Genomic DNA, 16,618 nt, shown 5'->3' on the forward strand with positions numbered 1-16,618 from the left:
CAAGAGGATATGTTCCAAGATCCCAGTGGATGCCTGAAACTGTGGATATTACCGAAACCTACATATGCTGTTTTTTTCCTAAACGTACATACATACGATAAACTTTAATTTATAAATTAAGTGTTTTCAATGGATAGAAGATCATTCTTACCATAGGTCTTAGCAACCTCAGCATACAAAATTTTTCTTTTTTTATTAAGTCAAGATCTTTTACCTCTTTATTTAAAGAAAGCAGTTTCAACTTCTCTTTGACATATTTGAATTGCCAGCATCACTACTCTTTCACTTGGGGGCCATTATTAAGTAAACGAAGGGTCACCTGAACACAAGCACTGTGATACCGGGACAGTTGATCTGATAACCGAGATGGCTCCTAAGCAGGTCTGTAGCATATATAACGTACATATGCTCGGCAAATGGATGATTAATGTTCCAGGGGGGATGTCGTAAAACAGTATGAGGTTTCAGCATATTACTCAGAAAGTGTGCCATTTAAAACTTAAAAATTGCCTTTTCCTGGAATTATTTATTTAATATATTTGGACTACTGTTGACTACAGGTAACTGAAACCGGGGAAAGTGTAACTGTGGATAAGGTGTGGGCTACTTTATTATGTGTAGGAACAAACATTTTATTTGTTCTTATTAGTTTCAGGTGTACAGAACAATGTAACAGACACTGACACCCCTCACAAAGTGATAATGTCAACAATAATTTTATATATATATATATATATATATATATATATATATATATATATATCGTCACAGGAAAAAAGAATTTTGAGTGTGGTTATTATACCTTGATACTGATAGAAATAGTTACATCAGAAGACTCTAAATTTTTAGAGAATTCTGTTAAGAACAGAGAAAAACAAAACAGGTCATGAGCCTGGCCTAGAAAATAACCCCTGCCACTTTCAAAAAACAAAAACCTCTGTCCCCCAAAATATTTATAACAGCAATTATGATCTGAAGTCCATTGCTGCTGTTATAAATGAAGACAAATTTAGTGGCTTAAAACAACACAAATTTATTATCTTGTAGTTCTGGAGGTCAGAAGTGCAAAGTTGGTCTCACATAGCTAAAATCAAAATGTCAGTAGGGCTTCATTCCTTCTAGGAGATAATCTGTTTTTTGTTTTTGTTTTTGTTTTTGTTTTTTGTTTTGTTTGCCTTTTCCAGCACCTAGAGACAATTGCATTCCTTAGCTCAGGTCTTCCTTCCATCTTAAAAGCCAGAAATGGCTGGTCAAGTCTTTCTCAAGATACATTATTCTGACATTAACTCTGCTGTTTCCCATTTTTACTTATGAGAAACTGAGTATGATATCTGATCACATTGGGACCACCCAGATAATCTAGGATAATCTCCCTATCTCAAGTTTAGGTAGCAACCTTAATTGCATGTGCAAACTTACTTTTCCCTTGCCATGTTATATAACATATTCACAAGTTCCAAAAAAATTAAGAAGTATATATATATATATATATATATATATATATATATATATATATATCTTTATTTATTTATTTATTTATTTATTTATTTATTTATTTATTTATTTATTTTTGAGGAGGATATTTTTCTGGCTACCATAGTGGGTATACTCCCTACTGTTCCTTTCAGAAGCAGTTATGGAAGGTCATGGACAAGGACAAACCTCCCATAGGTTAGAACCAGCAGCCATCAAAAATAAGAGCTAAGGAAGTCCTTCTCAGAGACAGAAATTAGGGGCTTATTATGGAACTTCTTCAAGAGTGTTTTTCACCATGTCTACTCAATAGGATTTTGTTATTGCTGAGAAGCAATAACTGCTGTGTGTATACCATTTTTCCTTTTGCAAATTGGAATTTTTGTTACAGTAATCTTTGCACTGACCAACATCTGTATTATAGTTATGTAGTGAAGGGTGGATCCAGAAACTGCTCTCTAGAGGTTGCTGTATCATGGGGAGCCATATTTGAATGAGTTAGAGAGAACGGTGCATTGTGTAGAGCTCTTTGTAATGGGACTGGATGGAGGAATAGGTCAGAAACTTAGACGGAAGGAGAGGGTTCTGTATGTGGGAAGTACCGTGTTTCCCCGAAAAAAAAGACCTAGCTGGACCATCAGCTCTAATGTGTCTTTTGGAGCAAAAATTAATATAAGGCCCAGTACTACACTATATTATACTATATTATATTATATTAATTATATTATACTGTGTCTAATATGATATATGATATGATATGATATATGATATGATATGATATGACATGATATGATATAGTATCATGTAATACCGGGCCTTATATTAATCTTTGCTCCAAAAGACTCATTAGAGCTGATGGTCGGGCTAGGTCTTATTTTCGGGGAAACACTGTAGGAAGCATAGACATATGGTGCTCAAAGGATAGCCTGTGGCAGAAACTCCTAACTTGCCACCAAAATTTGTGTTCCAGCTTCCATAGTATTTATGGGAAGTTACTGCCCACACAGGGACTTCATTTGTCAACCTCCACTTGCATCTAAGTTGGACCTTTTGACTAGTTTACCACAATGTAATGAGAGTAGAAGTGATATGTTTCAAGCTGTTCAGAAGTAGAGACTCCTTGTCCAGTCTCCCTTTCACCATTCGTCTGGATATAAAAGACTCTGGGGCCCTAGGAGATAGAGGAACCATGAAAAGGAAAGAGCCTGGTTCCTTGAATTATCACCAGGAGAAATCTACTTGGTGACAAGCAAGTCTGTATTGGATAACTAAATAAATAGGATAAGAAAAATAAATAAATTCCTTCTATATTACATCCTAAAAATATAAGGTTTTGCTTGTCACATAAATCAGTGTTAACTTAATGCAAAATTACATATATAATCAGAAAAAGGCCTTAATCTTATAAAACAAAAAATTAACTTTAAAATGAGTTCGTCTTTCCCCTATTGAAACACCAAAATTTGTGGAAATCACAGCATGAATGCATAAATAATTAATTCCGTGACTATTTTAATCAGTGTTAAAATCTGTACTATGTAGGCACAAAAAAATGCCTATTCTGTTGAATATTCCTTTAAAAGGAAGAACAAGATAAAATATATTGTTTAATACAACTTTGCATGATCCTCAATTTTCATTTTTAAGGATTTGGTTATATTAAGGTATATGTGAATATAATCTTGTCACATTGGTTCCAAGGTTGGAATAATTTTTATATTAAAGATAAAAATATATATATATGACTATTAATAACAGTGTATTGTTTTATATAAAAGGGGTATAAATAGAACCAAATTTTATAGGTGATAACACTTGGAAATGTTGAAAATTAACCTAGCTAGTTTTGTAAATTATTGCTAACGTAGTCTTAACATTTCAGGGGCTTGATTTCCTTTATGGTATCATGGTAGTTTAGTGGTACCATTTATACTTTAATTTAAACCCAAGAATTAACTTGCTCAATCCCATAATCTGAAACTAAATGTAATAATGAATTATCAAATAGTTACAATAACAGTGAAATATTTCTTATAAATTAAAACATTATATATATATATATATATATATATATATATATATATATATATATATATAAAATTTGGTTTTGGAAATGATTTTCAAAAGCTGTTGTGCTTAAAAAATTGTAATTTGAATTCCTAAATCTTACATTAACCCAATATAAGTATTTACACATACCAATTTCTGTACTAGTGCTCCTATCTGTTTATTCATATTGCCATAATAGAAATCAAAAAGCACGAGCATCTGTCTGCAGATGATACAAGTTTCCCTGGAAAGCCCAGCGAACTGAAAGAAGAGGAAAGCTGAATTACGTATCTATACTTCCTCTATTGAATCATTTTTATTTCTACAACCGTATTTTCTTTGGAGTACCCAGATTGCTTTTTTTCTCTAAGGCACTAAGACCAGTTCCTATTTTTTAACCAATACAAGAGTTTTGTTTATTTTTTTGCTTTTGTTCTCTGAAAAGATTTTGTGACCCATATGAGCTATGTATTATTAGAAAGAGTGAAAATGAAATTGTCCTTTTATGTCCCATAACGTAAATTGGAGAAACATCTAAGACTGCATTTAAAGTACACTTTTGTAATAATGCTGTCTTGTTGATTTTGTTCTTTCTAATTGATTTTTATGGTAAAGTTTTTAAAATCCTGATACAATTTCATAGTGAAAGAGTTGTAATATATTAAATCTATACTGACTTTTCTTACCAAAACCAAGATATCTTTTCACACAGTCTGGAACTCTCCTTTCAAGATGATAGTTTATCTGATGAACTGATTTTTGATAATGACAAATGGTATTTCTGTGTCAATGGGACAGGTGCTTCCTCGCTGATCACTTGTATATTTGAATGCACTTCTTAACTAACCTAATGTAATAACTTTGATAGTGGAGTTTTAAGCCAAGTAGGAGAGGAAGATGGCCTTGAGGGGTACATATTTTGGGAAGAATGAGATCTTTGAGGTCTTTGGCACATCCCAACTTTCATTGAAGAGCAGACTTCCAACTTGGCCTCACATGTTGCTGGAGCTGTTTGGGGGAACATGCCAGCATCAGTGAATTTGATACATGAAAGGCAGCAGGACATCTGACAGGCAATTTAACTCAGGAATCAGTGTTAATGGTATCACCTGATAATAAAGCTCACCTCACTGAATCAGCATTCTGGCCATGTACCAAGATAATCCACCGGTGTTAAAAGCTTTGATCTATGTTAGTTTATTGACTTCCAAAATTTGTATTCAATGTGTCATTTCCTTTTATGCCTTCCTCTACTTTTCCCTAGCTTAGCTCACACCATCTCTAACTTATAAACATTCACTGGATGAATAACCTGCAGAATTCCCCTGACTGGCACAATCAGTGTCACTTGCATATTTGTTAGACATGCAAGTTATTGGGCCTCACCCAGATCTAGGACAAGTAGTAAGCAATCTGTGTTTTAACAGGTCTTCCAGGTGTTTTTCATGCATGATCAAAATTTGAGAACTACTAATATTATATGAATAGTACTGTAGCTTCAGTGTGACAGTGGTAACCTTCTCCTGCCATTAAAATTTTCTACCAGCAGCACCACAGTTCAGCCTCTGTCTCAATTTCCTGGTGCTGAATATGTGCTCTGAAACTGCTTATGGTAGCACAAACCTTCATCTCTCCAAATTCACCCCTCCCAGGAACTGATCTTGGCTCTTAGGAGGATAATTAGAGCAAATTTCAGTTGTACTGGGTTTCCCTTAGATAGACAAAATTACAAATTTTGGTTAATATTTCTTGCATGTAATGCTTTTTGACTTGTTTACCTACCTGTTGTTTCTTTAATAATATATTTATACAGTGCCTACTATGGCCCAGGTACTTGAATAAAGGCAGTACTATCTATAACATTTGCAGTGTAGTAAATTGCACGAGGCATTACTGTATATACCCAGAGTGCCAAAAAAGTGTATACAGGTGGACACTTTGGTTAATGTTGCTCAAGCAGTAGTTCGCCGTAATCAGAAGTGTTTGGAAACTGATGCCGTTTTGAGCACCTCTTGTAATTGCAGAAGTCAAATGTGACTTGTATTCATCTTTTGTTATCAGTATATATTGAGAATTACAATTTTAATACAGTTTTCCTTTCTTAAAATGTGTATTCTTTTCTTTTGGCACCCTCTGTATTATATAAAGATGTAGTTGATATGCCATTCATCCATGTAAAGTGTATGATTCAATGATTTTTAGTATATTTATAAAGTTGTACAATCATCACCCCAATCATTCTTAGAGCATTTCATCACCCCATTCCCATTAGTAGTCACTCCCCATTTCCTCTCAACAACCCATCCTAGTCCTAGGCAAACACTAATATACTTTCTGTCTCTATGGCTTTGCCTATTCTAGATGTATCATACAAATGTAGCTATACAATATGTGGTCTTTTGTGACTAGATTCTTTCACTTAGCATGTTTTCAATGTTCATCTATGTTGTATCATGTATCGCTACTTCATTATTTTTTTATTTTATTTTATTTTTTGGTTTTATTGGGGAAGGGGAACAGGACTTTATTGGGGAACAGTGTGTACTTCCAGGCCTTTTTTCTTTTCCAAGTCAATTTGTTGTCCTTTCAATCTTAGTTGTGGAGGGTGCCGTTCAGCTTCAAGTTGTTGTCCTTTCAGTCTTAGTTGTAGATGGCGCAGCTCAGCTCCAGGTCCATTTGCCGTTTTCTAGTTGCAGGTGGTACAGCCCACCATCCCTTGCGGGAGTCTAACCGGCAACCTTGTGGTTGAGAGGACGCATTCCAACCAACTGAGCCATCCAGGAGCTCAGCGGCAGCTCAGCTCAAGGTGCCATGTTCAATTTTGGTTGCAGGGGGCACTGCCCACCATCCCTTGCGGCAACCTTGTGGTTGAGAGCCCACTGGCCCATGTGGGAATCGAACCGGCAGCCTTCGGAGTTAGGAGCATGGAGCTCTAACCGCCTGAGCCACTGGGCCGACCCAATTTTTATTGCCAAATAATGTTTCATTGAATTGATATACCACATTTTGTTTATCCATTTATTAGTTGATGGACATATGGCTTGTTTCTACTTTTTGGCTATTATGAATATTGATGCTATGAACATTTCCTATCCATATTTTTTATGTAGACATATGTTTTTATCTCTCTTGGGGAAATACCTAGGTGTGGAATTACTGGGTCTTATGGTAACTCTATATTTAACCTATTCCAAAGCAGCTGCCCCATTTTACATTCCCACCTACAGTGTAATTTATTAATACAAGGATTCTTGACCTGGCATTCTAAATACAAGTTTCAAGTTTTAAAACATTTTTTTGAATATCAAAGTACATCATGCATCCAAAGACGAGAAGTGGATATATTATATAAACATTTACATGTAATATACAAACACACATTTTACCTAATTTCTGGATGGTGAGGAAAATCTTATAAATTTATGAAGCACATGATTCCTGTCAGAATGTTTAGCTCTTAGCAAGTTCTTAGTAACAAATGAACAGATGACTGACTGAAAGAATAAATATATGAACAAATGAAAAAGACACACCTCTAAATTTCTAGTTTATGTAAAACAAATGTAAAAGTGAGTTCCTTAGTTTTCTATTATGCACTCACACATAATGCTATATGTGTGAAAGGGACAATTTGGCTTTTTAAAAAATGAAATACAATATTCTTAATGCTACTAATGAGTTTAAGTGATGACCATCAACCCACATGAATCAATTGATATTTCATAGGTTATTAATTTAAAAGTCATCTGAAGTTTGTTAAACTTTGTAATGAGAAATAGTGATTCTAGACCCAGCAATTGAAGCTAAGTAGAATTTTGAATGCATTCTCAGGTTTCTAACTAAAACCCACATGTTCTATGAGAAAATGCAGCCTGTGTTTCAAAACACTGATATAAAAATAACTGTTTGGAACACGTTTTTATAAGTTGGGGATTGTCTGGATTTTTGGATTACTGTTACTACTGTATGTTTAGAATATATTTTTACTTACATTTTAAAAAATACTTCTGAAAGAATAAATTCAGTTGCCTTAATATTTCATTGAGAAATAAAAGTGACAAATCCTACTCATAATGTACGTTTGAGGATCTAATAAAAGATTTCAAAATGAAATGCATTTAGTTATCAATTTTATTGATCTAAATTTTCTCATATTTTCGCAGTCAGCTTTTAAAGCTTCTTATTTTCTTGATCAAAGTGATGATTTATCTCTAGAAAATATTTTTGTCATTCTCATTTCCATTGAAAGGGGGAAAAATCAGTACTATGAAGGTATCCTAGTGAGGTATTGCAGTTTATGTAAGAATAGTACATGAAGCAATAAATAGGTCTTGCCAGTGATTAAATGTAGAAGCAGAGTTGATGTATCTGAACGCAAATGCCATTTACAGCCTCATATACTTCAATATCATAAAGACTATTCTCATTGTATAAATACAAGGGTGACAACACAAAATGAACTCCATAACATATACATTAATGATACAAATAAAGAAGTAGGTGCATGTGCCAGTCGGAATATCATTTTATTGTTTTTATATGAATCTATCACACTGGGCCCAAACAATTATTTTTTACATATATGTTTAAATATAAACTGTTTACACTGATTAATTGCTTGAAATGGACTATGTAGAGGACAGAGTCTAAGGTTTTATATTTGGAAAAACCCTAGTCATCAATAACTTATACACGTTAAGTATTAAGGTCATTAAAATTTGCATAACCTTAATGTTATGTTGTAATATTTGTTACATATCTACGTAGCTAATACCTACAGGTCTCATTAAATACCACCCAGTTTAAATATGTAATGATTGATCTTTTTAAATAAAAATGACAGAGAAATCTTTCTATAATACTAAATGCCATTGGAACACACTCTTTAATGGGTGAATTGTATGGTATGTGAATTATATGTGATAAAGCTGTTAAAACAATTGCAAAAAAACCACCCTTATACATTTCCAAAACTTTTCAAAATTAAATTTTCCTACATAAGTTGAGTCTTGAAAATGGATTATTCATTCTCAGATGGTATTTTCTTTATTCCAAGCTTTTTTTCCAAATGAATAGTTTCCACCTTTATTGATAATTAATGTACTTTAGAATTAGGCACATTTTAAAACATGCACACATACAGATTACAAAGGAATGAAAACAATAACAGTAATTCCTTAGAGCATATAAGCACCATCAAATTCATTAAATGTATACTACATGCCAGTTAATTGTTCTTGCAGGTAATTATTTAGTCATATTTAAAATGACTTGATATAAACAGATTTCTTTTTAACTCTTAAGTTTATAGAGATCAAAAAATTTTATACCTTGCTTGGCTAAATGCTTTATCTGTTGTTCTGTAACGTCCTTGACTTTGGCTGTGGCTATGGATGAATGAATGAACTATGCTGTATCCTTTAATCCTTAAGGAATTATTCCCCCACCCCTTTTTTTTTTTCAGTTGAAAACTGAGGCTCAAAAAAATTGAGTAACTTGGCCTACATCTCTGAGCTACTAAATGACAGAGCTAGGTTTTGTAGCTGGAGATGTCTGTGCCATTTCTAGTACACCACTGCATGTGAGCTTAGTTCTCTGTTGGTTGGCAGGATCTCTAACGATTTCAAGACTCAACAGAAATCTGGGGTCAAGAATTTGAGCATTTGAAGGAGGTGTTAGAGATTAATGAGTTCAGGTTTCCTCATTAATTAAGAACAAATTAGTGTAAAATTAATGTAAGACAAGGAAAGGCGACTGGGACATGTGACATTGAGTTCAGAGCTAATGAACATTTTCTAAATGTGAATAATTTTTCAGGTGAGAACAAAATCATTGAAGCAGCTAAATCACTATTGACCTTTCCTCCTAATCCCATTTACACCTTCATATTGTTCGTGGATTTTTTTGAAAAAAGGTATCGGAAGAAAGAAGTGGTTCTGAAGGTTCAAAAGCGAAATGATGTAGGTTCTGTAAGTTCGTGAGTTATTTACTGTAAAAAAATATTTGTCATATACAAATCAGTATTCTATATGAAATAAATTATGAAGTTTTTCACTAGAGTTCATATAAAAATTCTACATGTCAAGTGATCAAATTGCTGCCTACGCATAGGAAATTTGCAAACATGTTACAGTCATTGAATCTTATATAATGCTTTAATATTATTTATATTTTTATTTTAAAAAGTGGTTCAATATTAATATCATATAACGTTTTCTAATTTTAAACTAAAGAATCTTGAAAGATTACTCGTATTTATATAAATAGGGAGCTACTGAAGATTATTCTACTTCTTTAGCAATAAAAATTTTAGCTGATTGAATATTGAAGTACATTGAGTTGCCCTAATCGTTTGACTCATTTATGCTACTAGTTTCATTCACAGGAGTTTGTGGCCTTCATATTTCTTGCCATTTGTGTTTTACTTCTTTCATCTTTGCATTGTGTTGATCTGTGTTATTGGAGCACACTCACCCTTTCGTTCACATGGGTCCTCCTTCACGTTTCCATTTTTCTCTTCTCTGGATAATTTCTCTTTGTGTGACCTAATTTTTCCACTTCCTCTTCTTCTTACTACTTAAAAAAAAGTCCCTATTTGGTAATGTGTTAAGGACACTCAACTATTGTCTGTTGGGGATGAAAAAGATCAAAAGAAGGGGTGGGAAAGGGGCGGGAGTGAGGCTGGCTAGTTAACTTGGGGAAGAAAAGGGGGAAAAATAGCAGAACTGGGTTCTGTATCTGCACAAGAATGAATTGTAGACGTTCGTTAAGCCTTGAATTAAAGTTTTGTCACCGTGTTGTAACTAAGTTTATGACGGCAGTTTATCTTAGATAAGTATTTTGTCAGTGTTTAAAGGAAAAAGTTTTGCATATTTTGAGAAATAAAAATGAAGTTTAAAGGAAATGAGTAACCAATCCAATATATATCAAATCCAAAAGTACTCTAATAATCTTTTGAAAAACACCAAGTCTTGAATATAAAAACTTTTCAGATACTAACAGGGAAAAAGACAGAAATGACTGAATACATATAGCCCTCGCAACCAAAAAACATGCTGGCTCTTATTATGTAAGTAATGACTACTAAGTACCATCTGAATGACATAAAGTTAAGATCATTATTAATGGCCATTAGATTGTGAAATGTTATTACAATATTATAAAAACAAAAATTTTCAATTTGTAGTTATTCATTTCATATTTTAAAGTTATGTGTTTGGTTTAAATTTACTAACACTTAATCTGCATGTATCTTTCAGTATAAATTATATCCAAAAAAGTGAATGATATCTTGGCAAAAGATAGATTGTTCTCTGTGTAACAGAAAATCTTAGAGTAACGTCCAGGTAATAAACACAGTTGTCCCTTTGTATCCACAGGGGATTAGTCCCAGGACCCCCATGGATATACCAAAATCCACAAATGCTTAAGTCCCTTATATAAACTGGTGTACTATTTGCAAATAAACCACGCACACCCTCCTGTATACTTTAAATCATCTCTAGATTACTTATATTACCTAATACAACGTGAATGCTATGTAAGTAGTTGCTATACTGTATTGTTTAGGGAATAATGATGAGAAAAGAAATCTGTACATGTTCATTACAGACACAACCATTGTAGGCCTCACTACAGAGTGGTACACATCAGCAACATAGCTTTTTTTAAAAAAATATTATTGATCCTCAGTTAGTTGAATCTGTGAATTCAGAAGCTACGGATATGGAGGGCTGATTGTGTACTCAGCTTGATACTAAAGATTCAGTTTCTTGTTTTACTTTGGACTATCTTCACCCAGGTTGGCAAATTTATGAAATAAACTCTTTTATTCCAGCTAGCCATGGACATTCTGAGAGAATCATATTCTTAAAGAGAAGTTCACCTCAGAGTATAAATGAAAGGAATTGTGACTAAGAAAAAAATCAATGTATATAAATTCGACCTATAGACAAGCTTCTTGCTTATATGCATTCATCTAATGGATTAATTGTATATTATCTGTACAGGAAGTGTATTTGACCCATAACATATCCAAATTCTTATAGAAGTATGCTAGTTTATAATGGTGTTCTATTGTGTTTAAGTATGTTTAAAATATCTACTATCAGAAGAATAACATCAATAATCTTTCTCTTTCATGGAAGGCTGCATTTACGCAATTAAAAAAACTGTGAAGAGTGCCAATAGTTATTAGTTTTGGTCTTTTAGATGTTACAGTTTACCTCCTATTAACCATTTCCCATTGAGTTTTTGCTGTTCTTGAATGTTTGGATAAATAATTGAATCTCTACTTCCCTTTGTCTGTGTAGGCCTAAGTAAATGGATTCCATATATTCTATTACTTGCAGTTCAAACAACGAGAAAACTCCAGCTCTATTTATGGAGTGAAGAAGGATCTTATCCTGAAATCTAGATTTTAGAGTCTAACAGAAGGTTTTTTTTTTTTCTTTTTAATGGGAAATCAGTCATGCTGTAGGTGCTGATTTTGTCTGAGATGCGCTTGAGTTTCAAGAGGGAAGGAGGGAAGAAGAGCAAAAATAAAACAAGGAAAAGGAATGGATGAAAAATTTCATGATTAGCATAGATTAAAAAATAGAATAGCATAAAAGCTATTGCTTGGTTGAAAATATGATGGTATTTAATATGACAGCTAATATTTCTACATATTTAAATTAGCAGTTCACCAGTATAGGATTCTGATGGGCAAACAATAAGCTTCCAGTAAGTACTTGTTTAATGTTTCTTTGTGTCCTTTTAGAAAAGGTATATTTTTTTTCTTCAAAAGTTTAATGGTTATCTATCAATATCTGTATTATTTGGGTCAAAGAAAATATTCTTCTAAATATTTGTCTTGTTTGTAGGAAATATTTGACCTTATTTCTTCCTCTAAGATTGTGTCTTTTACCTTGTTGCTTTCTATTGGAAGCCTCTGTGTGCTGCTTTAGTTTAAAAATACTGAATGCGAACACTGACTTAAAAATCATTATATATGCTCTTAACCATTCTCCTGGGAATTGATACTTTTGAGTTCCTGTCTTTTTTATTCCCATCTTCTGAAGATTCCCCAAGGACATAAATAATTGAAACTTTCTGTCCGTTTTTAACTTTGGCTTTCTCTGGCACATATCTATGTGTGCACAGAAGCATGATATCGCCTCAAATCACAAGTATTTTCAATTATGGTTTTTACAGTATTATCTTTATCTCAGAGACAGGTCATATACTTCTATTTACATATAAACATATAAAGCCTGCTGTCATGTTTTCTCCTTACATTTTTTTAAGATGCGCAAAACAAACAAACAAACACAAACAAACAAAAAAAACTAGAAAATTAATTATTGGCCTTTTAATTTTTTTTGTCCAAGAGCAATCATTTTCTTTTCCAGGGTTTATATGTGTGCTTTTGTACATGAAAAAGAGAGAGAGGAAAAAAAAAATCTCAATAAGGTTACTTTTTCCTATTCTTTAAGCCAAAATGTTGAAGAAATTAGATTTGATTTACTAAAAAAAAATCAGAGAAACCTACTCATACATACCTTGGAAAAGACAACATAAATAGACTTTGATGCTACCACTATGCATAGTGTAACCTTAAACAAAAAGAGAGTAAGAGTGAACATTTCATGGCTCCTAGGTTAATATTGTTCTTTGTTCATTTTTAATTAACAGAAATTTATATGAACAAATTATATATTTACATGTAATAACAATTGAGAATTAGCCAAAAATTACAAACATAAATTTATCATAAAAGTCACTGCTTTGCATGAACTAAATCTCCTTTAAACTTTCTTCTAGATATGATTAAACACAAACATCTCGATTCTTCACTAATCTTTGTTACCAGAAAATTTTCTCTTAAATGAATGGTAGGTTATTGATTTCTGACTTCTTGCTCACTTACAGCCTATAAGACAACTTTTATCATCAGCCCTTATGATTTATCAATAGTTTATCTTGAATGGCAAATTTTGAGGAATTAGCAAAATTTTATTAAAATGGGATAAGGTCTGATTTTTGTGGAATTTTCCAAAATAACAGAACTGAGTAGAAACAATGCATTGTAGATGGCTATGGTTGATCCAATAGATACATAATACTATGCTGTGAAAATGGTCCTGTATTAGTTATCATACATAAGAAATAAAAGCCACATTATGAATATCTTCATTAAAAAGGTTTAGGTTGATAAAAAGCAATAAGTAGCAACCTCGCAACAGAGCACTAAGCAATGATTTAGGCTTAGAGTTGATAACCAACCCTTTCAGAAAGAATTGTAGATGCAATATCTTTCTTCAACGGCTTCAGATATTAGAGAACAGAGTGCTTCATCAGAGTGATCTAACGAAATTGATATTTGGCTCAAAGGCCAACAAATAATGGCTGACTTACCTTCTGTAGAGCATGTGCTCTTAAAGACATAAAAATGGAAATAGTATACCTTAGTAGGAGATCTGAGGTCATCATTGAAATAATTGACAAAATATATTATAAAAATATTTTTATGTAGTGAGGCTATTATGATAACATATCATGTAGACAATAATGAGCATCTAATTCTGCTATTTGTAATCCCCATGCTGGGGAAGAAAATCTGCTTTTGCATCATTAAAAATTGGGAAAAAATGATGTACTTGACTATTTGGTTATCTAATTTTGGCGTGAAAAGCTATCTTCAGTTATATAAAATATCCTTCTGACTGAGCTTTAGTTCTCACTCGCATTACTTCCCACTTCATCTCTCATTTGCTAGCTCCTGCTGCCACATTCTCTATGCTTAGCATAAAACAAACGAAGTTAAGTCCCAGTGGGGTGCCTTTTGTGAGGTCACTCAGAATAGGAAGAAAGAAACAAAGAGCAAGAAAGAGATGTAGAGCATATAACAAAAAACAACAACACAACAAAACAAAAAGCAAAGGCACCAAAAAGGAGAGGTGACTGGGAAGAAAAGATCACTGGGTCAAGAATCATAAAATTGTACACACTTTTTAAATGTTGCTAGTAAGTAGTAGCATTATCAGTTCTTCTCTGTTTTGGGAGGTTGCCTTCAGAGAGCTGGAAAATCAATTCCAAATTCATAAAGGTCTTTCTCTTTTCATAAGCTCCTCCTGAAACTAAAGAAGGACTAATTAAAAATTTTACAGCCACCTCATAATTCTGGCCTTGACGCATATGCAGGATGGCCATTTTTTTTTTTCCATCAGGGATCATGTTCTCTGCATTTGTCAGAAGTGCTCTAATGCACTACTATAGGGAGCTTAAGAATTGAAGATATTCAAGGAAATCTTTCCACCCCTGGCACAGCAGTTCCCTCTTGAACGAGGCCTCTGCGGTCTGAGAGGCCTAATCCAAGACTCCTGTGTTCTTTCTACGAGAAGGCCTGCGCTCGCCCTACCATTGGAGATGGTTCGGCATTTCTACTCCTTATTTTTCTCCTCTCCCTTAATTTTTCCTCCGCATTTCAGGTGCATTTCATAAATTGCTATCCTTTTCGTGCCTTCACATTGGCAAAGTGAACTCACCCTGCAGCAACCTTGTCAAGGCAGGGCAGCCCACTGGCCAGAGCAGGGCGTTTGGAATCTTCTGGAGATAGTTTCACTAGGGTTTTTTGTTACAAAGCCCTTTTCGCAGCACTGTCTTCCCTGGGTGGAGAATCGTCCCTGAACCCCTGTGTCCTACTGAAAGTCAGGACAGCGAAAATTTTACAGCACCGGGTCCTTCCTCCTCTGACGTCCTCGCCAGGTGATTCATAGCTGGACGTGGGGACGCTGGCACAATTTGCATTCAGCCACACCAGAGGGCCTGGCCTCTGGCACTGTCGGGCAAATACACAGTGCCACCTGGTAGAGAGTCAAAAGTGGTGCTTTAAAATGCAAATACAAACCCCTCCTACATTTGTTGTCAAATCACTTCGCCACGATTCCTAGCTAGGCAGTGGACACTGAGCCCAAGAGAAGGGCTGCGGGAACGCTGCCTGCATGTGCAAAAATAACCCCCGAAGACGCAAGCCAAATACTCGGCTGGAGCCTCTGTAGCCTGTGGATGCCCGCTGGGAGGCTGGCTGTCCCCCGGGAGCCCCGCAGGGCTGGGTCCGCTCCCCCTCCGCACGCGGGGCGGCAGGAGCCAGCCGACGCCGACTTTAGGAGTTCCTTTCTGCCTTGTATGGAGGGCTGCTCCGGGCCCGTCTCCGCCCGACTGCTCTGACGCCCAGCCCTCCCGCTGCCCACCCCCAGCCACCTCCCTCTGACTTGCCGGGAGAAGCCAGACGGAGCCTCTCCCAGCCACAAGTCTCTCCGCCTGCCATTCCCCCATTTCTACATCCACCCCCAACCCCTCCCAAGCGCCGTCACCCCTCCTCCGCCCCCGCCTCCGCCTCCTTCTCCTCGGCAATCAGGGGAATAAATCAGGGAAGAAATCGAGAGGGAGAAAGAGAGATAGCGAAAGCGCTCGAGCGTCGGCGGGCTTGCCCAGGTCTGTTTCCAAAGTCGCCCTTGATGGCGGCGGAGGCGAGGCAGGCGCGGCGCGGATCAGCCGACGCGCGCTAGTGGGTCCGCCCGCCGCCGCCCCTTCCCCGCGCCGCGGTGCCCCCGGTCGCCCCCCGCGCCAGTCTGCGCCCAGGACCCCGGGCGCGCCAGCCCTCCAGACGTCTGCCGTCCGGACAGCGAGCGATCCTTCTCCTCCTTCCGCCGTTTCCAGCACCGTTCCTTCCCCCGGCTGGGGAGGGAGGCGGGATTGATCTTCGATCGCGAAGATGGCTGCTGGCTGCCTGCTGGCCTTGACTCTGACACTTTTCCAATCTTTGCTGATCGGCCCCTCGTCGGAGGAGCCGTTCCCTTCGGCAGTCACGTAAGTCGCCGGCCGGGCAGGGCTGGGAGTGCGGGCCGAGGAGTGCTGCGGGAGCAGGGCGTGGGGTCCGTCCCCGAATCGCGAGGCTTTTCTGCCCGTGGGGGTGGGGAGCGAGCCGGGCTTGGATCCGGAGAGGCCGAGCAGGAGGTGCGCGCTTCTCGCCGCGGGAATGCGTTCCGATCCCGCGTTTCGGAGGGGCTGGAGCGGTGGCCGAGCCGTCCCGGGAAACGTCCGCCGACGACTC

At 36.2% G+C, this 16,618-nt stretch overlaps 1 protein-coding gene across 7 annotated transcripts in view; it reads left to right on the forward strand.

The window, feature by feature from the left end:
* The first annotated feature begins 15,388 nt into the window (after positions 1-15,388).
* The window catches only part of CACNA2D1 (calcium voltage-gated channel auxiliary subunit alpha2delta 1), a 462,827-nt gene continuing 461,597 nt past the window's right edge, over positions 15,389-16,618 (forward strand). For 2 of the 7 annotated variants that reach the window (XM_019746894.3, XM_019746897.3), the window contains exon 1: positions 15,390-16,374. In XM_019746894.3, the coding sequence (XP_019602453.1) occupies positions 16,280-16,374 (95 nt within the window). In that variant the 5' untranslated portion in view covers positions 15,390-16,279. Of the gene's footprint in view, positions 16,375-16,618 lie in introns of all 7 variants that reach the window. The other 5 variants (XM_019746899.3, XM_019746901.3, XM_019746898.3 and 2 more) reach the window with 3 other exon arrangements.

This window comes from Rhinolophus sinicus, chromosome 4 (genome assembly GCF_057876585.1).
Source record: "Rhinolophus sinicus isolate RSI-liver-muscle chromosome 4, RSI-T2T, whole genome shotgun sequence".
In the NCBI taxonomy this organism is placed as follows: Eukaryota; Metazoa; Chordata; class Mammalia; order Chiroptera; family Rhinolophidae; genus Rhinolophus; species Rhinolophus sinicus.